We start from the raw sequence: 22814 nt of genomic DNA, 5'->3' as shown, positions 1-22814 counted from the left end.
CACCTGGTCTGCCGGAATTGATATTGTGACTGTCGCGCTAAATCGATGTTTGTTTGAATGACCTAAAAATACAGATGACAAGAAAAAGTATCCTAGGCACTAATGGTCATTATGCATCCATGCCACTTTGTTCATAACATACTCGGGTATCCCGAGCTATCGTAGGACTCAACATTCGCTTGGCAATTTCCCAGACCGCAAGATGAATGTATCTCGTGGCATCTAACAGTGACAAATAAAATGATATTCAACCGCATTCTGTCTCTCTTGAATGGTTGTATGTGTTGTTCGATCAATGTGGTGATCTCTATCCCTTTCAGTATTCTTAGCGAGGAGCTTACCGCTTGGGCGACACCCAGTAAACATCTAAAGGGGAGAGTAGGGTCCTTTCATGATGATGTTGTCCAAAAACTGGAGCAATTGATACTTTTCGCCGAACAGTCAATTCAGATCCAAGTCCTTCACTCCATGGTGGCAGGACCGTATTTTTATACATGAGCGCGCACGTTTAACTTTCTCGACATCTAGTTTCCAATTGCGATCATCTGTGAAGGCTATCACTCACCAGACCCTACATTTTTATTCAGACGTTCGGCTTTCTTGGACGAGTCAGAATACGGAAATATAAACATCAAGTTAGCTTGAATTTCCCTGCTTTCCCCACAGCCAAGTTCAAACTGGTGGCTGCGTATGCTAATGTTGTAATAGAACTTCAGCATCATGTCTGTCCAATGTGAGCAACAAGCAGTCCGACCTGAGCAAGTGGACATACAGTTTCCGCCTATGCCTGATCGAGTAGGAGAGGACCAAGACGAAGAAATAATCTCGGCCGAACGAGAGGCAAGGCAGACTGGACAGCCTACCAAACTTGGGTGCGTCCATTGTAGACGCGAGTATGCCATCGAGGCTGCTTGAATGCGTTGTGATAAATCCCATCCTAACCTTATATACTATCTATGCGAGGAGCACTCGCTTCCTACTCCCGGTCGCCCTGGCGTTCCCTCAAACATCATTCCTGGCGATCCAAGATGCAGGCGTTTGCAAATGTACTCCAGGTTCGGAGACTTCTATCAACACTATTATAGTACCCACGGCTGGGATCCGATAGACGATCTCCTAAAATGGAGTGACTGCGGAAAAGACAACTTCTTTTGTGGGTTCTGTGTCAAGAAGAGGAAATACCCACGCGCTGTACCCGATGACACGCAAGCCACGACCGACAGAAATATGAGACTCCGTCAAAGACATATCTTAGAACATTACCGGCATGGCGCAATAAGAAAGGAGTGGTTCTCTCCACCCCTCATGGACATCCCTCGGTCTAATCGGCGACAGTGTCCAAGATGCGCACTATCTACGTTGTCGCCGTCGCCATCACCATATCCGAGAATCATGATCATTTTCCTGATCGAGCAGCTACTAAGAATTAGACAGTGGAAACGACGCTCAGCGAAGGGCCTCGATAGCCACCGATCAACACAGACATCGTACATGGAAGGAGGACAAGCCGTCAAGAGGGACGCTACGTGAGAACAACTTTTCCGTGATGAGCAGGAGTAACACGCCTCGGAAGTCTCGATCATACTCCGTCAATAACCCCTTTACTCCATACGTCCGGCGGCTCCTAAACTATGATTTGAGGGCCAAGAGGGGGATGGAGGATGAGAGTGGCGCGGTGATCAGAGAGCTCTGCCAAGTAAACCAACATCGTGCATCTTAATTGTTTTTCCGGTCTTATTCTAATCTTTTTGGAAGAGAATACGCATATTAAAGTTGAAGTTATTCGTTTAGCTTTTTGGTTTAACGAAATGTTATCTTGGAATATTATTTTATCACTCAATAGCGAAGAGCTCTTCTGGAACACGAAAATGCCAACCTACCTAAATGGCGTCAGTGCGTGCAAACAAGGGCGGTCAATGGGTTTGGATTGGCTTCGGTCTAACTTCCATTGTATTTTTGCATCATAATTATATGGTTGAAATGATGCTAGAGAAGAATAAACGCTGCGATCGAGAGTCAGCTTCATCCCATTCGGACTCGCGGCTGAAAGGAACAGCCGACTGCTCTGCTTGATTCTCAATATCCACTTTGTGCCGTCCGGTGCCGTCCCTTGCCGACCAATGCCGACGAACGCGGCGGCCCCCGCTATCCGGGCCGTCGCCAATAACACTTCCAAACAACGTCGAACTATCCGTATGTCTCAGTAAAATACCAGAGGGGCTTTAGATCAAGCCATCTGTCTTTCCTGCACTGTACTTATCATGACTCTTGGCACGGGGAAGAGGTCGTATCGCGCGTGTACGAGATGCCGAAGTCGAAAGACCAAGTGCAACTTGTCAGTATGCCCGCGATTTGCCCAACGACTCTGCTCTAATCAACACATTTCAGTGAAGGGGTTGGAGAGCCTATGAAACCTCCCTGTGTTTCCTGTTACTATTCTGGAAGTGAATGCGTTGTGTCTTCATCGCGCAAGTCTCGTAAAGCAAGGCGGGATCACAACACCCAAGCGTCTCCTTCCTCAGTCGAACCATCACCCGGGCCAGCATCTCCTCGGTCTTCAGTCTTCGTCCCCTCAACGAACGAAGATAGTTGCAACGAAGATGAAGTTACGGGACCCGATGATCACAATGACATGGAGCTCAGAAATCCCTCTGATGCTTTGCAGATTCTTGCTCGTTCAAGGAACAAGGTATCTACTAGGAATTTAATTACACATCGTCCAACATCTCACCATACAAATACCATGCCCTCAGCCAAGCCCAGAGAGACTCTTGTAAGACTGGAGGAATTCAACGGCTCTGGCTTTCCGATAGAAAACTCAGCCCCTAAGTGCATGACAGATACGATGTCGGGACTAAACAACTTTGAGCTGATTCGACGAGGTGTTCTTCGCCTTGACAAGGCATCCGAGCTTCTGGATATGTAAGGCAAAGCCCCCGACATGACTGTAATATAAGACTCAACGGAATAGGTTTGCAAGCAACTATCATCCGTACTGCCCTGTCACTCCGACATACTTCTTCACACAGCCAGGCCAGCTACAGAAACGTGACTACTTTCTACTAGCAGTCTTGTTGACTATTGCATCAAGGGACTCTCCAGGGGACGCACATTTTCACAGCCAGTGTTGGAATTACGTGCAAAGTCTACTTCTTCAAGTGCTCCTAGCTCATTCATGGACTCAAACCCCGCGAACAGTCGAGGGTTTGCTACTCTTATCTGAGTGGTTGCCTCATATCGAATCAAAACGTTCCGCCTTGGCGGTCCACAAGGACCACTTCAGTGAAGGACAAACAGCTTGGTCAATTGTCGGTCTCGCCGTACGCTTGGGCTACTCGTTGAGACTAGACCGTGCCGCATTCCGGAGTCCTACATCGGGAGAGCCAGTAGACGATAAACAGGAGCAGAATCGTCTCATTTGGACGTGTGAGTTTAAGACTTTCAATTGGTAGAAGAAGTTTGCGCTGATCATGTTCTCAATTGCAGTCACCTACTTGGCAGACAGGCAGATCTCAGTTCGATTAGGGCAGTCTTTCTGGTCCCGTGGGCCGGCTCTATCTTCCAAGTTCACGGCCAAAGACTTTCCGAGTCTAAAGCCTGTGGCTGGATGTAGTACCGACGACTACGCATCAGTTCTGCATGCGCACTTGGATTTGATGCAGATACTTCACAACGCTCACTCGATACTCTACTCTGCCAATGCGAGAACGCTGTCGATGATTAACGAGGGCGATTATCCGCGCTACTTGGATGACCTGATGGAAGCAGCAACGGCATGGAGTACCAATTGGGGAGGTCTCCAAGTTTCTCTGAAGCTGAAGTCTACGCTCCGTATTTCGCACGAATATCTCTGTTTATATATTAACGCATTCTCTTTTCATGCCGTGGTGACGCGTGAGTCTCAACATCAAGGTCCTCGGCGAGACGATCGACGGCAATTACGCGGCAACAAGAGATCGGGGTTGGATCTTTTCCCCAATGGTCTTATGGCCTCACCTGACGCAAGATACATTGCAAGTGCTATTACGGCAGCAAGAGACCTTCTTAGTCTTACAACGGAGTTGGATCCCCGAAGGGTTTTGTGTTACCTCCCTTCACGTTATCATCTGTAAGTTCTCTCTCTTGAAGGTTCTCACAGCCCAATGCGATTCGAGACTGACTGAAGCTGCAAGCTACGGACTCTATGCCGCAGTATTTCTATACAAGGCTCTCAATGCAGGGGCTATACGGGGCCATGCTCAACAGAAACAAGTGAGAGGCCTGTCGCAAGCCTTCATCTTGACCCTGGACGAAGTGGCCTCAACTGAACCGCACATCTGCCATGGATACAGTGTCCTACTGAGGGAGCTTTGGCAGCAAGACAAAGACCCGCAGATTGAATCAGGCCCAGAAGTCCAATGTGACCAAGGAACTCATAAATATCAATCGAGTGCAGTAGAAGACACCATCCTCGGTGATCCATCGACGTGGGGCTCCGAGGGGGGTTTTCAGCCTATCGTGCAAGGCCTAGACCGAGTGAAGCAGCCTCTCGCCGGATCGAGTTCCAGCTCGGCGGAGGCTGTTGTTGGCACTCAGGACCTCCTATCCTTTGAAAACTACTTATTCAAGTCTATGTGGCCCGAACTGGCTAGCCCAGAGCATCAAGGGGACTTCTATGACATGGAAGGAGAGCTCCTAGGTTTCGATATGGGTCCTTTGAGCGAGTTCGAACCACTCTAGTCAGGTTCACTCGAAGAAATGACTTTGCGTCGATCGGTAACTTGTCCCTTGAGCTCACTGAAGGCAGCTACGAAAGCCAACCGACTCTTCTAGACTCCTAGTGATCAAAACTTAAATCGTTGCAGTCAAATTCGTCCCATCATCAACCTAAAAATCTCCCTTTAATGGGCATAAAATAGCGTGGCTTCAGAATTGCTTGCCCGAATCCTCCTGTTCTCTCTCACAAGCATCCACTTCATCAGCCATGCACCAGCGGCGCAGGCCACACAAAACGCCGCACTGCTGGCCATAGGGATCACATATCTTGGGGCATCTGACGTGGGCCACAAGTACTGGCGACATAGTCAGAAAACAGTTCCTCTGGACATTCCAAGGAGAAACAGGGGCAGCCGACTTACAGGTGTCCAGATAAAGCTGATACTAGCGCTGGTATTCACAATCGCCAGTGCCGAGGCCTTCTTCTCTCTCGTCTGTCCGCACGTACTTCCAACCCAGCCGAGCAAGCTGACCCCAAACAATGTCAGCTTTACTAGAATCACAACCATATCTCTGCGAACCTGGTTTGGGCGATTTTACTCACATCGAGTTTACACCATACGTGCCAATAGTAAACACCGTCATGGCGAAGTACCGAGCACCAGTGTTCATCGTCACGCAAGCCAAGATGAACCCGAAAGCAGCAACGGCTTTAGAAATGGTGATGTGCCACGTCCGCTCGTTGAAACGTCCGGAGCTCCACGCCCAGACGATGGATAGGATGCCAGCGATGAGGTATGGCGGACACGTCAGGACCAACGTAATCGTCGTGTTGAAATTTAGCGTTTGCACAATCGCTACATACAAGTTAGCTGGTGATGATCAAGAAGAACAATCTTCGGGATGAAAACTTACTGGGAAAGAAGTTCTTGAACCCATTCGTCGCAAGATGGCAATGCTGCATCCAGATAAACACCCACACCTTGGGATCGACAATCGCCTCGCGCAGACCACCTCAAGTACTACTCTGCATCTTCGCACCTACAGTATCCCTCTCAATCCTATCATGCGCAAGCTGTCGTTCCTCAGGCGTCAGCCACCTCGTCGTAAGAGGCTCATCGGGAAGCGTATAACAAGCCATCATAGCAATCACAAACGTCACCGCGCCCTGCAAAATGAATAACCACCGCCACCCCTCCAGACCATGCAACCCTTCCATCCCGTGGAACACACCCGCAGCAATCAACCCCGCAAATGCAGTCGCCAGAATATTCCCGGAATACAACACACTAATCCTCGTCGCGAGCTCCTTCCTGGTATAGAAGATGGACAGGATGTACAGAGCGCCGGGGTAATACGGCGCCTCGACGACACCTAGAAAGAAGCGCGTGAGCACTAGCCCTTTGTAATCCTTCACCACGGCCGTGAGGGCGGAAACCACGGCCCAGGCCATCATGAAGCCACCCATGTACCAGGAGGGCCGCACGCGGGTTAGGATCATGTTGCTGGGGATCTGGCCAAGAATGTAGCCGACGAAGAGGATGGAGACGCTGGTGGAGTATTCGACGCTGCTGAGGCCAAGTTGCTTTTCGAGGCCGTTGAGTCGGGCTAGGGCAATTGCGTTGCGGTCGAGGTAGCTAGGTGGTGGTGTTAGTCGGTTGGTCCTCGGAGTCGACTTGGGGGTTCGGTGGAGGGAAGACTTACTTGAGCCAGTACATCAACCAAAGAGTTGGCTTCGTAGTGTAGAGTTAGATCATATTTGGACAAGTAGCTTGAGTCTCGAAGGTCATACCATCACCCAGAGATCCAACTTCCTCACGAGCTTGATCTCCGTAGGGTCAGTCTTGGCCGCAGCTCCAGAGTAATCGACCGCCACAGCAGGCCTCTTCTCGTCGTCCAGCACATGAGAATGCTCCTGGTGAAGGACCTGCTGTTTCTCAATGTCGGTTGGCGATTGCGCCGGAAGGCCCTTGGCCACAGTTTCCGGCTGCGTCGCCATCTTCACAATAGTTTTGTCGTTGCTGCTAATCCTCAGCAAGAATAATAGAGGAGTCACAACAGACGATGGCAAGCAAGTTGAAGTGTTGAAGCAACGGATTAGGGGTCACATCCAGAAACCTGGCCAAGGGTAATTAAGACTGTATATGTACGGCGATCTGGTGCAACGAAACCTCAATCCCCCCTCTGTCCCTCTTCCCCGCAACAACCCCGGATTTGGCATCCTTGGCTCCGCGATATTATCTGGTGGGGGGCCGTAACGTGGTGGCAGGGTGGTAGGTGATCCATAGCTTTGGACCCAGAGTGACGCCGTTCCACAATGGTGCAGGTAGCGGAAGCGTAAAGCGGCAAAAGCACATCTCGGCCAGCGGCGCCGAAGGCCGACAAGACATCAGGATGAGTAAGGAGAGCGGCCATGTCCCCGCCCCGCCACAAAGGATTCATGGTCTCTCATTGCCCAGCCGCCGTCTCTCTCCAACTCCAGGTTTCCCCCCTGTCATTTCACTTCAGTTCCCCGCTGGATGGTGCTATTGGGGAATGGTTTAGGTGGGCCAGATATGACTCTGCTCAGTGTACTCACTTTCCCCTGTAGACACTAGACCAATCAGACAACACGTTCCTGAGACGTTCCCATGTGCCGTGTTGGTTCTCGGTAAAGTGTTGAGAGGCTGGGAGAGAAGAGTCGTGAGGAGTTTTCGGCCTCGGCGGCCGCGCCGATGCTTCGGTCTGTGATACCGCTCTCCTACGGTCGTACATCACAGTGATCATCTACGAGACTCAAGTGAGTGCCGTGGCTTTCTTGCTGAGGAGTTGGTTTCACATCACTTTGATTGGATCCGTTGCACTCCCGATGGATTGGTAGGATGATGTAGACAGATGATATCCGTTTGAGGTCTTGGCTCGGTGCTAGGTCCGCAGGTACTAAGTCCGCAATCGGCGGTTGCTGATGTCTTTGGATCCAGAAGATGGATCATGGTTATGTCTATTATTCTGAAGATATCCGTCGGCACATGTGAACCAGACAGCTTGGGAAATCTTGTATGATAATACCGCGGACCGCGTTGAAGTCTGATTCCCCTTCCTTGATATCTTGCGCCTCTGCTCCTCGCTTTGCTCCTCTTATCTCCTGTCTCTACCCTTCCCCCTTCCTTCAACAGCGGCAATTTCAACATGATCGATAAACCCCCCATCAGAATCGGAAACGTCTCCGGCGCAACAGGCGACCACCCCCACGCCATGGCGCGCATGCTGCGCTCCGGCAACGTCCAAGTCATCACGGGCGACTGGCTCTCCGAGATGAACATCGCCTGGAACGCAATCACCAAGCGCGACGTCGACCCGAACCTCGGCTACGAGAACGGCTTCTACGAGCAGCTCGAAGAATGCATCGACGATATCGTGGCCAAGGACGTGCGCGTCGTGACGAACGCGGGGGCGCTCAATACCGTTGCGCTATTTGACAAGGTTAAAGAGCTGTGCAGGAGGAAGGGGTATCCTGAAAGTGTAGTTGCTGCGGTTTTGGGGGATGATGTCTCTGGATTACTCCAGGACTCTTCAAGGAGCGGGAGTTTGAAGTTCCCGCACTTGGATCACCCAGAGACCACCCTCGACGATTGGGGTTTCGAGCCCTGTTGTGGCAACGCGTACATCGGGTGCTGGGGCATCGTGGAGGCTCTCAAAGCAGGCGCGCGCATAGTAGTCTGCGGGCGATGCACCGACGCTTCGCCAGTGATGGGCGCCGCGGCGTGGTACTACGGCTGGAGAGAAGACCAGCACCAGGAGCTGGCCGGCGCCCTACTCGCGGCGCACCTGATTGAGTGCGGGCCATACGTCGTCGGCGCCAACTTCTCCGGCTTCAAAGACTTCCTCTCGGAGCTGGTCGATCTCGCGTTCCCTGTGGCGGAGATTTCTCGCGGCGGAGAGTGCGTTATCAGTAAGACTACCGAGGGCGGCGGCCATGTTACGCGGCACACCGTCACGGCGCAGCTGTTGTACGAGCTGCAGGGCCATCTCTACCTCAACCCGGACGTAGTGGCCGACTTGTCAAGTGTCCGCGTCGAAGAGCAGAAAGATGCCGGGGAAGATCGTGTCAGGGTATGGGGTGCCAAAGGGCATCCGCCACCGCCGACAACAAAGGTCATGTTCGCTGCTGAAGGCGGGTACCAGGCCGAGGCGACATTCTACATCAACGGACTTGACGTGGACGAGAAGGTGACGATGATGAAAAACCAGCTAGGATACCTCTTCAAGGACAGCAACTTCAGCAGGCTGAGCATCGAGCAGTACGGAACACAAGCCCGGAACCCTAGCTCTCAGCAGGCGGGCACCGTGCAGCTTCGTGTCTTTGCGCAGGCGCGAAAGAAGGAGGATATTGCGGCCGTCAACTTCAAGATTCCGATCTATGCTGTGAGAATGCAGAGTTACCCCGGCTACCACATGTCGCTAGATTTCCGAACAATGGACCCGAAGCCGTTCATGGAGATGTTCCCGGCATTGGTACCACAGTCAGCTATCGATCATCAAGTGCTTCTGGCCTCAGGCAAGCTGATCTCCGTTGCTCCGCCTCAGAACACTGCGATGTATAAGATTGAGAGGCCATCCGCAGACACGGCAGATCCAATCGACATCATCTCCTTGGGCCCGACAGAGTTTGCGCCTTTGGGAACCATTGTGCACGCTCGTTCTGGAGACAAGGCCGACAACTCGAACGTGGGCTTCTTCGTTCGCAATGAGGATGAGTATCCCTGGCTGCGGACTATCTTGACCGTGAGTCGGCTCAAGCAGTTGTTGGGTGAAGACTGGTACAAGAATAATCCAAACCGGAGGGTCGAACGGGTTGAATTCCCCGGGATCAGTGCTGTGCATTTGTGAGTCGAGCTGCTTCTTTCAGTATGAACATTGACTAATGAATGTATTAGCCGAATTCTGGACAACTTGAATGGAGGAATTGCATCCTCGGATAGAATAGATGGCTTGGGTAAGGGGATCGCGGAGTACCTACGGAGTCGATACGTCGAGGTGCCGCGAAGATTCTTACAGCGGGGCAGGATTTGAGGTATAATGCTAGCTTGTACGAATAATAGAAGAACGTATTTGCTTTCAATATCTTGTGACGCTAGAAGTAGCGACTCGGAGTTTCTCCCATTCCAAACAGCCAATCTTGGGAAAGTTGAGCAATAGCATCGCTGTGATACTGGTCATAGCAGATATTCTGCAGGTCCCCAAAACAGTCTCGTAGAGTCTCGTCGACTGTCATGTTAACAAAGTTCTGGCCAGGGCCTTGACCATACATGGCATCATTCAGGCTCATCTCCATAGCTTGAGATAGGTGCTCAGTCTCGCCTGTGGGTTGGTTGTTATAAGCCGGCTCATTCGATGATGAACCGTTTCCAGTTTGGGCTTCGACAATGTCTGCGACAACGGCGTCACTGAGGCGGTCGAATACTTCGGAGCAGTTGCGCGCCATGGCCCATCTCTCGGACACAGCCACCAGCACCTTTGAGCAGGCTCGGGTATCGTTGACCACCTGGCTGATTGTGGGAGTTGTTCGCAGCGTGGCTCTGGGCGTGTTGGCATTCGCGGGGTTCCGGCTTTGCATATGCTGGAGATGATTTCTCAGTGCATAGATGTAGGAGAGTCCTGCGATGAAGATGGAGTGAAGTGTCACCCAAGAATAGTTGATCTTTCTGGAGCGGTGCAGGTTAGCGTACAGCTTGATGGCCTCTTGCGAAGAGTCAAACATGTGCTGTAGCACGATGCTATTTCCAGTGGCATCGCATAGGGTGGGAGATGGGCGGAACAGCATCAAGATTCCGTTGTGGTACAGGAGATTGTACCATTCTGCCGAGCGGAAACTGGACCTGCTGGCGGGCGAGGTGAGCGGCGCCTCTGGGGGAATCAGTGGAAGGCTATTTGTCCCCTCGCGCCATGACTGGAGCTCTTCGGCGAGGGCGTTTCGACTATCTTCGTAGGTGACTGGGTCTCGGGCTATGTTCGCGCTGCGATGGAGGACGTTGAGAATCTTGCCGCAAATCATTCGGTACCTGACAATGTGAACAAAGATTGCGGTTCCAAGATGCCACTCTGGGGTCCTGAAAGAGGCCGTCGATAGTGAATTGGAAAGTGGGACGGGGCTTCCAGGCACATCGAAGGGCGGAAGGTCGACGTCGATATCCTCAAGCTGGATAGCCAGCGGCCGTCCCAGGATGAGACTGGCAATCCGATCCATCGATACCACACTCCAGAAACACCGTCTCTTGATTTCAACGTCTTCATGTCTTCCCTCCACATCCGCCTCGTCACCGAGTCGTGATGAAGGGACGGTATACGTCGACCCCTTGTGCAACCCCAGCTCGAAGCATGTCCTCGCCGCAACCCCAATCAGGTGCCAGACGCTGGTGCTCGTGTCGTGTGAGGTTGTTCCCATCCTGTACTGACAGATCAGAAGCAAGGCCTGAAGAGCAGTGATACCTCCGCGAGACAGAACATCGCCCAAGCGCGTCATGGCGCGTGTATAGTGAACCTCGGAATCCCAGAACCCGTTCCAGTTCAACTTGTAGACTTGTGCGGTCCCGATGGCAAGAGTCATGTCGACAAGAAAGCTGTCGATCGGATTCCCCTTCTCTGGGTCTCCTACGTCGTAGACAACGTCTAGGGCCCGGTCCAGTGCTTTCGGTGAGAGAAACGGATAGCAAAGCCGGTCGTGACTGGAGTATGCATCTAGTATCTCTACCGTCATGCTCCTTGGCGGCAGACTGGTAGCTCCACTGGTGGGCACAAGGCTTCCCGTACGTCCATGATGGCGGGATGCCGAGCTTGGGTATTGGCCGACGGTATGGCTAGGTGCCTCGGAAGACTGGCTATGAGACTGTAGCAGATTGGCGAGGAACAGACCGCTCGTCGAGCCGACAAAGTCTCGACCGCCACCAGCGCTGAGTGATAGATGAATTACCTGGCTAGCAATCTCGCCGCCCCCAGCAGCTGGTGCTTCAGGCTCGTCAGTCTGCAGCCCCAGGCTCGACGTCGTAGTCGGAGTCGCAAGCCTCTCATCCGCGGTGTCTGCTTGGCGTTGATGCTCGGCTAGTCTCCCGGTCAGATTATCGTTCTCTGCCTGCAGGTCTCGTATATGCTGCTCAAGCCTCTCGACGTCCTGCCGGCGAAGTTGTATCTGGTGCTCCCTCGCAGCATAGGTACACTGGACGTTGATCCGGGAACAAGGGGCGCATGAAGGCCGGGTGCGGTCGCATTTGACCTTTCGGCGGTGACAGCGCTGGCATGCGCCGGTCCGGCTGACTGAACCAGAGGGCATTGGGTTCGATGTCAGACCAGTGGTTCAAGGAACGGCCGACATTTCAAGTGTCGGCTTCAAACGGATTACCCATGGTATCGAAGTTGGATGTGAATGAGGGATGCCAAGAGCGTGGGATCCAGCGAGGTGGGAAATCTGGGGTAACTAGAACGTCTCCGCTCTCCGGGGCTCCTCAACCAACCACCCCGCGCCTCCGCTTTCTACGCCGGTGGATCCCTGAGTTCTCCCTCGGTTTCTTCATAGTTACAGTCACGGTCGGTCAAACGTATACAGAGATCATTGTTCTCACTTACACCAAGGCGAGCATCGTCATTCAATGCGAAATCGTTGTCTATGAAGCATGTAATACTATGAATGCGCGCCAAGAAACCCCATCCTCCGCACCAACACCGAACACAACATCTTGATACATTCCGGTCCTTGTAAGCTAGATAGTGTACACTAATCCTTCATACCGTTGACAAAACTTGACTTCTTACACCTAGATGAAGAGCTTGCTGCCATGGTACTTGGCCTTCTTTGAGTAAGTGGAGGCGGCAGCCGCCTTGGTACGCTCAGGGAATCCCTTGAAGGAAACGGCGTAGGTGGCGACAGAGTGAGAAACCAACTAAATCGCCTGTCAGAAACATGCATAAAGGTCAGGATTTTGCGATACTCACCTTGGTATTGATCTCCCAAGCAGTCAAGTTAACGTTGCCGACATCGTCGCACAACTGGTGGTAGCACGGGTCGTACCAGTCGCCGGCCTTGCCGCCGAACAGCTTGGCCTCCTCCTTGGTCTTGATGCCCTCAGCACCGGTAGCAATACCGCCGCCGGGGATGCCATTGCGGATGAAAGCGTCGTAGTCACTGCGACCGTCGAACGGAATAAAAGTGTAAGCAAGGTCGTGAGCCTTGTACCAGTCCACGTAGAGGTCACGCAGCTCCTCGGAGCCAGTGGGGTTGACGGCGTTCGTGGCGTTGTAGACCTGGTACGCGTAGTTGGGGCTGCCAAGCATGTCGTAGTCCATGAAGAGACGAATCTTCTGGTTCTCCTCCTCAGGCAAGACGTCAACGTAGTAGTCAGAGCCGAGAAGACCCTCCTCCTCACCTGCCCACCAGGCGAAGCGAACGCAGTTGTTGACGCTGAACTTGGTCAGCTGAGTGGCGATCTCCAAGAGACTCAAGCTGCCAGAGCCGTCATCGTTGATGCCAGGTCCCTCGGCAACACTGTCACTATGTCCACCGAGCATCACGCAGTTGTCCGGGTCGCCCTCGATAGTTTGGGCAAGGATGTTGGTGGTCTCAATGGTGTTGACAACCGCATCAATGTAGGCAATAGCGTCGACGGATTCGCCCTTGCCCAGCTTCTCGAGAATGGGCTTAGCATCGTCACCACCCAGACCAAACGTGGCAATGTGGTCGGGAGAAGGCGTTCCAAGGGTGCCGTGCACAGTCTCGGTCTCGTAGTTGTACACGACGGCCGCGATAGCACCAGCCTTGCCGGCCTGCTCGCTCTTGGCTCCAAACGCACAAGTGCCGCGGCGGATGAAGGCGATATTTCCCTTCACCTTGGAGGGGTAGTCGGAAGCGTCGCATCCATTGTTCTCGACAAAAATGAGGTCGCCGTATACGGGCTCCTTATCCTTCGTGGGTGGGGTCAGAGCCATGGGAGAGGCTGACTTTGGCACATCGTTCCCGATGACGAGGCGCGACTCGAAGACGTTGCCCGACACGGCAGGGAAGGTCTGGTTCCAGATCTTGTAGTAATCGCCCAGCTTCGCGAGCTCGAAGTAGATGTACTCCAGAGTTCCGAGGTGACCTATACGACTGGTAAGCACGAAAGATAGCGAGTTGCTGGGGAGACGGTCGTACCATCGCTGCCAATGACACGCGTGGGGTGGTTGTACTCCTCCTCTCCCAACTTGGCGATATCGTAGAGGTCCTTTGCGCGCGCAAGCAGGTTGTCGGCCTTGATGGTATCCTGAAGAGCCTCAGTCTCGACCAAGGGCTTCTTGGAAGACGACGAGGACGCGGTGGACGGGGATGTTGCGACGACAGGCGCATCGTCGGCAATCATCGGCGCTTGTTGTTCAGGTACCTGCATCTGCATCTGCAGGGCGGACACACCACCAAGCAGGGCCAAGCCGGCCAATTGTAATCGACGAGCTCCAGCCATGATGTTCGATACCTCAGTTCGGAACTTGAGTTGCAAAGGTGAGGTTGAGACGGGGTTGGGAAGCTGTGTGTCACAGACCTGGGGGGGTCAGAGCTGGGTCTCAGTCGGGGGACCTGGGAGCTGTTGCGATAGACGACCGATATCGCGAATCGGTTAGTCATGTTGCCGAGGCCCACCATTCGTCATAGCTCTTATCTTATCGAGCACAGCTGACATAATTTGTCTGACCGATAAGACATGAGCGCCCAGCCTTCACAGGGGGTGTAAACGGCCCCTCGCTTCACTGGGCGATTACGTTGTTAGCGCAGATTGCAGCTGTCAAGGTGGCCCCAAGACTCCGTCACCCCTGCTGAACAGCAAATCCAAGGGGTCAAACGGCCCCCGTGTGCGCATGTTTTCATAGGGGGAGACACGGGGTTGAAGATCAGGACACAGTGGACCGGGGGGAAAGCTCCATGCAGTTCAGGAGCTCCGCCCCCCTCCAAGCACCCCCAAAGGGCAAAGGGCCCGCCTATCCTGTCTCTCGGTGCTGCTCACCACCGGGCACTTTTACACTTCTTTCGGGTCCCGCGTTTCCCAGGGCGCACCTCAGACTTGGGACGAAGACGAGGCACGATCCGTCTCCCTTCTCTGTCCCTGTTTTTAGGTTCTGTCTCCTTGAACCATCTCGTCTGCATCCTTTTCCCGGTGCAGAGCCGCCATGGTATTGTGCCAGACATCATCAACGTCCGCTGTCCAGAATGGGTGATATAGGAGCCACGGGAGTTTGGCCGAGAGGTAGATACTATCCCAAGATATCCAGCGACGAGGGGAATAATTCCCCATGCGAAGCTAGATATGTCGATGTGGCCTTTTTGCTAACACATGCCACGTCCCGAAGATGCCGCTTCCTGGGCCTCGATACCGACTGAATTCCTCCTCGCCGAGCTATCCAAGCGACATGGACCTCCAGTCACGAATGCCGAAGCTGCTGCGGCAGAGGCAACGAAGCCACAATGCGGTTCGTCTAGAAAGGAGTCCTACGATACCGCGCTGCATATTGGCGCGCTGATCTTGATATTGGCGCTGAGTACAATCTGTAAGCGACTCGTTTTTGGTTTCTACAGCTCGACGATACCTGGCGAGACCATAACGGCCTGCGACGGAACACTCGGGAGGAGTTCCCGCGCAAGCTCTTGGTTCAATATCATTTGATGGAGCGCTTGCTAATGATTGATAGCATGCGGGATTCCATTACTCCCCAGAAGAACCTCCAAAGGCCGACCGCAGAGCATAATTCTCTTCTACTGCCAGCACTTCGGCACCGGCGTTCTCCTCGCAACGTCCTTCGTCCACCTCCTCCCGACCGCCTTCACCTCACTCACCGACCCGTGTCTCCCGTTCGTCTTCAACAAAGGCTACCCCCAGATGGCAGGCTTGATTGCTATGGTGGCAGCACTCTCCGTCGTCGCGCTCGAGTCCTACCTAGCCACCCGCGGGGCCGGTCACTCCCACTCCCATTCACACGAGTACGAGTACTGGGACGACGAAGAGGGCAGCGGGCATTCTGTCGCAAACACACATGCCGCAGGAAGCTTGGCATCGCACAGACACGGCTCTCACCGGCCGGAAGACATCAGCCTCGATAACATGGATTCTACTCAGGGGCTAATGGCCGGCGCATCGCCTTTGCCGAGCTCGACGCCGACGCGTGCGAAAGCGAATGATAGCCTTGCCAACGGTCGAGATAGCTTTGACGACGACGAATCGGACATTGACCTCGACGTCGATGAGTTGGACCCAACCCCGGCCGACGAGCCCAGACGCCGGAGCTCACCCGGCATCCGTCCAAAGATTACAGTTACCCCCGGCGCACCCCAGATCGTCACGGAAGAGGAGCAGAGCAAGCTTCTCCGCCAATGTCTGCTACTAGAAGGAGGCATTCTCTTCCACAGCGTCTTCATCGGCATGGCCATTTCAGTCGCGACGGGCCCGACCTTCATCGTCTTCCTCATCGCCATCAGCTTCCACCAGACATTCGAGGGACTCGCACTCGGCAGCCGAATCGCCGCCATCCAACTGCCCCGGTCCTCTGCGCGGCCATGGCTCATGGTTCTCGCGTTCGGAGGCACGACGCCGCTCGGTCAGCTCATTGGTCTTATTGTGCATAATCTGTACGACCCCATGAGCCAGACCGGGTTGCTGATGGTTGGGTTCATGAACGCCATCTCGGCTGGGTTGCTCCTCTTTGCTGGACTGGTCCAGCTGCTAGCCGAAGATTTCCTCTCAGAGAAGAGCTACAAGATTCTACAGGGGCGGAAACGGCTGAATGCCTACATGGCTGTGGTTGGCGGAGCATCACTCATGGCCATTGTCGGAGCGTTTGCCTAGAAAAGATGGGCGTACCAGAGCGAGATATCATCACAGCAATACTGCTAATACACTGTTTTTGACCAACTCAACATGCCAAGGAAGGTTACGAGACTCGTTGTTGACTTACGTTTAGGTGGGCCACCACTATACAACATAACACATAAAAGCAATGAGAGCAGACAAGATCATCCTCCAAGACAGACAAAAAGCAAAAGATTAACCCGGAGAGTGGCTTTGCCAATCGCAGTGAGGATTTGAGCCTCACGCGGGGGTCGGACCCGCAACCTTGAGATTAAGAGTCTCACGCTCTACCGATTGAGCTAGCAAGGCGGGTTATTGGAAGCTGATCCGATGGACCTGCTGGTTTGTTGGAAGCAGATGGCAATTGAGTCATTAAGTAGGGTTGGGAGCCGCGATCTGAAGAGATTTTTACCAATTTTTCTTGCGATAAAGTGGGGCGGTGCCGGTGCTCCGGTTTTATGTGTGGTTTTTGTGGTCCGTGGGCCGGGACTGGCTCCGTACGTGACTACCTCCCAGGGTTGTGCATGTGTACATGAGATATGTCGATTGTCGGGGATATGTGCTGTGAAAATGATTTGTCCCTTTCTCTCATCTTGGGTTTTGTCTTTCCTCAAAATTGAATCCCAGGTGTGACGCGTTGAAGCGATGAGTTGGGATGATTGAAGCTTACACGGCCTTTCCAATGCTGTCCCCCATGACAGTGGCAATCGCGAGCCTTTTCAGAACACCCACAGGATTGCCCAATGTCTCAATACAAGAAGAAGAAGCATGAGAGAGAGCAAACTCCGACTGATCACCCCATGTACCCAGGCCAGCCATTGCAGGTTGAGTCAGACCAAGGATTTCAATACTTGTGTTGGCAGGTTGGTGAATATGAGAAGTATATCGACGTACCATGGGAAAAGGCCGTTCCTTGATGCTACTGTTCAAGTTGAGTCTATCTTTTAGGAGTAATGTGTGATGCACTAGAACCATTACCGTCCGGACTATGTAAGGCGAAACTTTTCTCTCCATCAAAACGAGCCACAACTGAACCAACCAACTTCCTATGAAAGGTCTGGGCAATTCTTACAGCTGTCAAGGTCCTTGATGATAGCAATATGCCCAAGTTTTTGACTTCACTGATGTTGCGAAGTCTCAAATGAGTCATGAGAAGGCTGCCCAAGGGATAAGAAGTACAATCAATCATTCTCACAAGTATTGTTGAATAAGCCCAATCATAAACCGCCATGAAAATCAAAACCTCTTGCAACACAACACCAATATTAGTGATGAAAGAGTAAGATGTAGACTTTGGAATTGAAGTCTTAGAGGCTATTTGGAGATTAAACGACGAACCTCATGCTAAGAGGATACGGCCTTGATGACTTTCTCTACGAGTTTACGATTAATTTGCAGTGAGAACGCAGCTCCCATTACATGGGATTGTAATCCGTAAACCTCACAGCCACCATTTGATGAAATTAAGAATTAGGAAATATCTCGTCATAGTGACTTTGACTTCCGGGCTTGCTGTGCCACAGGATCATCCGAGGCACAGGCTGACATGTCGTCTCAACCTTGAGGATTCTTAGCAGTGACTCACTCGGAGAACTACCCAAGTAGAACAAGGCGCGATGGGCCACATAAATTTTGGCCAAGACCTCAGTACTCCCCTGTGATTCATCGGAAAGACGAAGGAATTCCAGTTGAAGTACAATCAAATTGTTCTTTCTTCAACAAGATACGTCAAGCTTGACCAAGAAAGAGACTCTTGTTCAACAAGACGTCGACGATGCTCCACCATCATTAGCGGTACGTACCGTTCCTCAGCAGGCCATCCCAGCGCAATTGCATCCCACCCGCAGTTCATCCGGCACCAATGCAAGGCTGATTTGATGTGCCGCCAGGTGCGCAGGTCACTTTCACTCTGAGAGGCGGGGCAGTTACTTTTTTTTTTTTCTTGCCTGGGCTGCCCGCAGTGCTGATCGACCTCTGATGCAGCTCCAAAAACCAATCCCACCATCGTCGCCGACCCAAGTCAACCGCACCCACCTCACCGTGGGCGAAGCGCCTCTCTGGGCGTCTGCTCCGACCCGACGAATCTACCCTTTCCTATCGACACTCCCGACACGACACTTGCTGATGCGATTCAATTGACGACCTCAGACCTTGAGCTTTACTTTGCAACCAAGGTTCGATTCAATAGTCCGGCACTCTGTACTCTTTTGCCGGCGCAAAGCGACGACCCCTCGATCGCGCGAAACTCGACTACGACCCCAGACGACTTAAAAAAATCCCCCAGGCACAAACTCCCCCACCACCACCGATCGATCACACATCACCAACAAGTCCCCGCCACATCTACGACACAGCTGGGCTCGAACCGACTCCCTGACCCTTTCAGTTCACGTTGCGCGACCGCACCCTCCTACAAATAATCACAAGACCAAAGCGAGACAGGCCGCCGCCGCCGTCGTAGACAGGCGCAATGGCTCCCGCACCCCCAGCGGCGGACTCGCCCTCGGCGGCAACCACCTCGAGCACCGACTCCAAGCTAGAGGTGTGGAAGGACATGTTGTACGAGAAATTCCAAAAGGCCGGCGACGAGAACGAGCTCTTTACCCAATACGATCTCCTCGACTTTGACGTGATCCCGAATCGCGACACCGTTACCCTCTTGAAGTGCCTCCAGAGTCTCACAAACGACCGCCTCCTCATCGCCGTCTCCTCCCAGACCGGCCTCGCCTGGCGATGGCGCTCCGTCGAAGATGCAGAAAAGTAAGTCTCACTCTCCATGCTTGGACAGCATCAGCTCGCCAGCCATGCTGACGAACCTCCCCTGCAGATACAAGCTCTGCACGACAGACGAACAGCGCATGGTCTACGGCGCAATCGACGAAGCAGGCGGCGACGGAATCTGGTCCAAATCAATCCAGAACCGCCTCAACATGCACGACTCGGTCCTCAAGACGGCCCTCAAACAGCTGCAAGGAAAGGGCCTCATCGCCCCCTTCAAGAACGTCGAGCACCCCAACAAGCGCATGTTCATCAAGGCCTCCATGCGGCCCTCGGAACGCGCCACCGGCGGGCCCTGGTTCACCGACTCGACGTTCGACGAGGCCTTCATCGAGGAAATCCAGCGTGTCATCTTTGACTACGTCAAGCGCAAGAGCACCTACCACAGCACCGGCTCTTCCTCCTCTTCGTCAGCCGCTACCCGCACCGCTGTGCCCAAAAAGGGCGTCCTCAAGGGCGGTCTCCCGGATACCAAGGGCAAGAAGCGCGGCGCGGGAGAAATCTCGGGCGCCAGCGAGGCAGACACCAAACCCGCTCCGGTCGTCCAACCTCCCAAGCGAGAACCAACCTGCCTGCCCCTCCCCGCGGGATTCAAAGAATACCCCACCGTGCGCGAGATCGCGCGCTTCATCTCCCAGTCGGGCATTACGAGCGACACGATCCTCGGCGAGGAAGACATGCAGAAGCTCATTGACGTGCTCGTTTTCGACGGCCTCATCGAGTCGATCCGCGTCTCGGGCCGCGTCGGCTACAGAGTTTGCCGCGCCCCGCGACAGAGCAACACGGCCTGGGCGGGCCGCCAGGACGACGAGGGCGGGCCGGAGCCGTTTGTCAATGGGTACACGGAGGCTCCTTGCGGGCGGTGTCCCGTTTTTGAGCTCTGCGAGGAGGGCGGTCCCGTGAGCGCGAGCAATTGCGTTTACTTTCAGCGATGGCTGGGTCTGGAATGAGATGGGGGTTCTTCTGTTCTAAGGAGTAGCAAAAGGAGGTCTTTTTTGTTTCGGGCTGGGTCTGATTGATTCATTCACATCATGGAAAGCATTGCATTGGCGTTGGCACGAATCATCAAAAAGAAGGACATGGGCGGGACGGTTTGCCAGGGCCTAAGGGTAGAGCTCCCATCCTCCCCAAAGGGAATTTAGCTTCAATGGCGACCAGCTATTGGCTGTACTTATACCAATGACATGTTTGACCCCACCGCGCTCGTTGTGTTGAATGCATTCAAGTGATTCTACGCCTTGGATGTACATTGGTTATGAACGGTAAATTCGTCACACGATGCCTCGGTACTCGGTCGACCAGGTCATTAGGGGTAAAGTGAGTCAAAGGCACAATGTCACGTAGCGGCAGCATAAAGGTGGCAGTAACTTTTTGTCTTGGCAGACTATGTAGCAGCAGTAAAGCTGATTGCCGCCAAGCTGCGTGATGGCGCAATACCCAAGTCTCTACCAACAACCGTCCTCCCTTTCGCGTCAAGGTGTCTCTCGCGACATTTCAGAAGCAGGACCTAACGTACAAAGAACCGAGCGAGAAGCACTTTACAACGCACCAGAGGCGACGATGGTGGGGCGCTTGCCGTACTTGACGGCACCGCTGGAGGAGCCGGTAGCCTCGAGAGCCTTGACGATGTTGAGGCCGTTCTGGTCAGCAACCTCGCCGAAGACGACGTGGCGGCCGTTGAGCCACGAGGTGACGACGGTGGTAACGAAGAACTGGGAGCCGTTGCTGGGTGGAGGGTTAGCTGCCGCGTCTGGACAAAGGGACGGCTGGAGAGGAGAGCTTACGTGTTGGGGCCGGCGTTGGCCATGGAAAGCAGACCGGGCTTGTCGTGCTTCAACTGGAAGTTCTCGTCGGCGAACTTCTCGCCGTAGATGGACTTGCCACCGGTGCCGTTGCCACGGGTGAAGTCACCACCCTGAAGCATGAAGTCGGGGATGATGCGGTGGAAGGAAGAGCCCTGGTAGCCGAAGCCCTTCTCGCCGGTGCAGAGAGCGCGGAAGTTGGCGGCGGTCTTGGGGACAACGTCATCGAAGAGGTTGAAGACGATGCGGCCGTTCTGCTCTGTACGACGGAAAGCTTGGTCAGCGAAGCTCTGGATGCGGTGAAGATGGCGGGGGTCGCTAGAAAGACAGCTCGGACAGCCAAAGTTGGGCGAACAACAAAGTTTCAAGCCTTTTGGACTCGAGGTGGGGTGATTTCCTTGCCGTCTAGAGCTATAGACGTAGGCATTGTGATGCTGGGAACATCGAAAACGACCGTGGTGATGATTGTTTTGATGAAATTCAATGGATAACCGGAAGAAAAAACTTACGCTGGACGGTAGAGGTGGGACGTCCGGAGCCGTCGAGGACGGGACCCTCCCACTCAATGTCGAAGTAACTGAACAGAGGGTTAGTTATTGCGTCATTGAGAGCATCGTCGTGATGGTGATGATGCTCTTGAGCAAGGCCGAGGGAAGGAGAGACTTACACTTGGGAAGGCATGATTTTGGATGCTGAGAAGAATCGAACGGATGGCTTGGTAGATGCAGGAATCACAGTTCGGAGAGGTTGAATGAAGGCAGAAGGTCGAGAAAAGGGCGAGGGTGAAACGGAGGAGCAGGCGAAGGTATGGCGGGGTAGGAGGGGTCGCAAAAGGGTTGGTCTCATTTTTTCAACAGCTGGGTGGAGGGGTTTATTGTTAGCGCAGGAGCTCCCCACTGCGGGTGCCGAAGGGGCGAATAAGAAGTTAAGAAAGTGAGAAAAGAGGGGTGAAAAGTCACGTGAAGTGAGCTGTTGCTGAGGTCACTGACGGACTGAGAATGTACCTGACCCAAATACGTATCGCGTACTGGTACCTCCCAGGGTACCTTGGGGGGTACAAGGCGCAAGTACCGCCGAAGGTCAAGGTGACGGAAGGGAAGGAGGGGTTGGGTTGGGGCGTTGTGGGAGGGAAGGAAGGAGGCGATGCGGCGGGGAGGGGCAGGCGCAATGGAAAGTTGCAATAACTGGGAAGAGGGTAGGAAGGAAAAACGAGGGGCAAAGGGATCTTCTTCCCGGCTTGCTCTGCTTGGGTCTTTGCTTCGGTTCCGTCTCGCCTCAGCCCACCAGTTCAGTCCGGTCCAGCCCAGCTAGCACACCAGCCCAATTGCTTGTGCTGATGCTGGCTTGAACTTGCCGTCCAGTTCCAGTCGAACCAAAAGAGCGAGGCAAAAGTCAATGTCAAAGAGCTGCTGAGTGGGATGACTTCATGAACCATTCAAACCCGCCTTGCGCCTAGCTCGACAGGCAAACCGGATAAGCAGAGCAAAACAGCAAACGCAAGTTAAGCTCAACCCTTCCAGTTACCCGGCCAGCCGGCAACGTTGGGGACGAAAACGATTCTCAATCAGAAGCCGAGAAGAGAGAAACATCCCACCGCGGCAATGTCTGGGCTGAAGACGGTGTGCCAGAGGATGACGGCTTGTACCTCCACCGGCCTGCCAGCTTGACACCGGTACCTGGAAGAACTCTCTCACCCACAGCT

The 22814-nt window shown here is 53.5% G+C and overlaps 8 protein-coding genes across 8 annotated transcripts; 4 read left to right on the top strand and 4 right to left on the bottom strand.

The window, feature by feature from the left end:
• Positions 1 to 2743: 2743 nt before the first annotated feature.
• CTAM01_13288 (uncharacterized protein) lies at positions 2744 to 4719 on the top strand (the record flags this gene model as incomplete). Its single annotated transcript, XM_060529292.1, has 3 exons — positions 2744 to 2922; positions 3614 to 3780; positions 4139 to 4719. The coding sequence occupies 3 exons, from the start codon at positions 2744 to 2746 to the stop codon at positions 4717 to 4719; spliced, it is 927 nt and encodes a 308-aa protein (XP_060376126.1).
• Positions 4720 to 4880: 161 nt separating this feature from the next.
• Positions 4881 to 6694, bottom strand: CTAM01_13287 (major facilitator superfamily transporter; the record flags this gene model as incomplete). Its single annotated transcript, XM_060529291.1, has 7 exons — positions 4881 to 5051; positions 5118 to 5223; positions 5300 to 5552; positions 5611 to 5653; positions 5741 to 6332; positions 6400 to 6428; positions 6488 to 6694. The coding sequence occupies 7 exons, from the start codon at positions 6692 to 6694 to the stop codon at positions 4881 to 4883; spliced, it is 1401 nt and encodes a 466-aa protein (XP_060376125.1).
• Positions 6695 to 7863: 1169 nt separating this feature from the next.
• CTAM01_13286 (uncharacterized protein) lies at positions 7864 to 9564 on the top strand (the record flags this gene model as incomplete). Its single annotated transcript, XM_060529290.1, has 1 exon — positions 7864 to 9564. The coding sequence occupies one exon, from the start codon at positions 7864 to 7866 to the stop codon at positions 9562 to 9564; it is 1701 nt and encodes a 566-aa protein (XP_060376124.1).
• A 244-nt stretch (positions 9565 to 9808) lies between these two features.
• CTAM01_13285 (fungal specific transcription factor domain-containing protein) lies at positions 9809 to 12001 on the bottom strand (the record flags this gene model as incomplete). The annotated part of the gene is made up of 1 exon (XM_060529289.1): positions 9809 to 12001. The coding sequence occupies one exon, from the start codon at positions 11999 to 12001 to the stop codon at positions 9809 to 9811; it is 2193 nt and encodes a 730-aa protein (XP_060376123.1).
• A 481-nt stretch (positions 12002 to 12482) lies between these two features.
• On the bottom strand, positions 12483 to 14159 carry CTAM01_13284 (peptidase family M28; the record flags this gene model as incomplete). The annotated part of the gene is made up of 3 exons (XM_060529288.1): positions 12483 to 12608; positions 12661 to 13802; positions 13856 to 14159. 3 exons carry the CDS (start codon positions 14157 to 14159, stop codon positions 12483 to 12485), a joined length of 1572 nt encoding a protein of 523 aa, XP_060376122.1.
• Positions 14160 to 14899: 740 nt separating this feature from the next.
• Positions 14900 to 16529, top strand: CTAM01_13283 (ZIP Zinc transporter; the record flags this gene model as incomplete). Its single annotated transcript, XM_060529287.1, has 3 exons — positions 14900 to 14936; positions 15040 to 15237; positions 15379 to 16529. 3 exons carry the CDS (start codon positions 14900 to 14902, stop codon positions 16527 to 16529), a joined length of 1386 nt encoding a protein of 461 aa, XP_060376121.1.
• Positions 16530 to 19002: 2473 nt separating this feature from the next.
• Positions 19003 to 20260, top strand: CTAM01_13282 (RNA polymerase Rpc34 subunit; the record flags this gene model as incomplete). The annotated part of the gene is made up of 2 exons (XM_060529286.1): positions 19003 to 19292; positions 19360 to 20260. 2 exons carry the CDS (start codon positions 19003 to 19005, stop codon positions 20258 to 20260), a joined length of 1191 nt encoding a protein of 396 aa, XP_060376120.1.
• Positions 20261 to 20848: 588 nt separating this feature from the next.
• On the bottom strand, positions 20849 to 21793 carry CTAM01_13281 (cyclophilin type peptidyl-prolyl cis-trans isomerase/CLD; the record flags this gene model as incomplete). The annotated part of the gene is made up of 4 exons (XM_060529285.1): positions 20849 to 21035; positions 21095 to 21371; positions 21622 to 21689; positions 21780 to 21793. The coding sequence occupies 4 exons, from the start codon at positions 21791 to 21793 to the stop codon at positions 20849 to 20851; spliced, it is 546 nt and encodes a 181-aa protein (XP_060376119.1).
• Positions 21794 to 22814: the final 1021 nt, after the last annotated feature.

This window comes from Colletotrichum tamarilloi, assembly GCF_030869305.1.
Source record: "Colletotrichum tamarilloi strain Tom-12 chromosome Unknown Scaffold_92.1, whole genome shotgun sequence".
NCBI classification, from domain to species: domain Eukaryota; kingdom Fungi; phylum Ascomycota; class Sordariomycetes; order Glomerellales; family Glomerellaceae; genus Colletotrichum; species Colletotrichum tamarilloi.
This window is presented reverse-complemented; position numbering and strand designations above follow the sequence as displayed.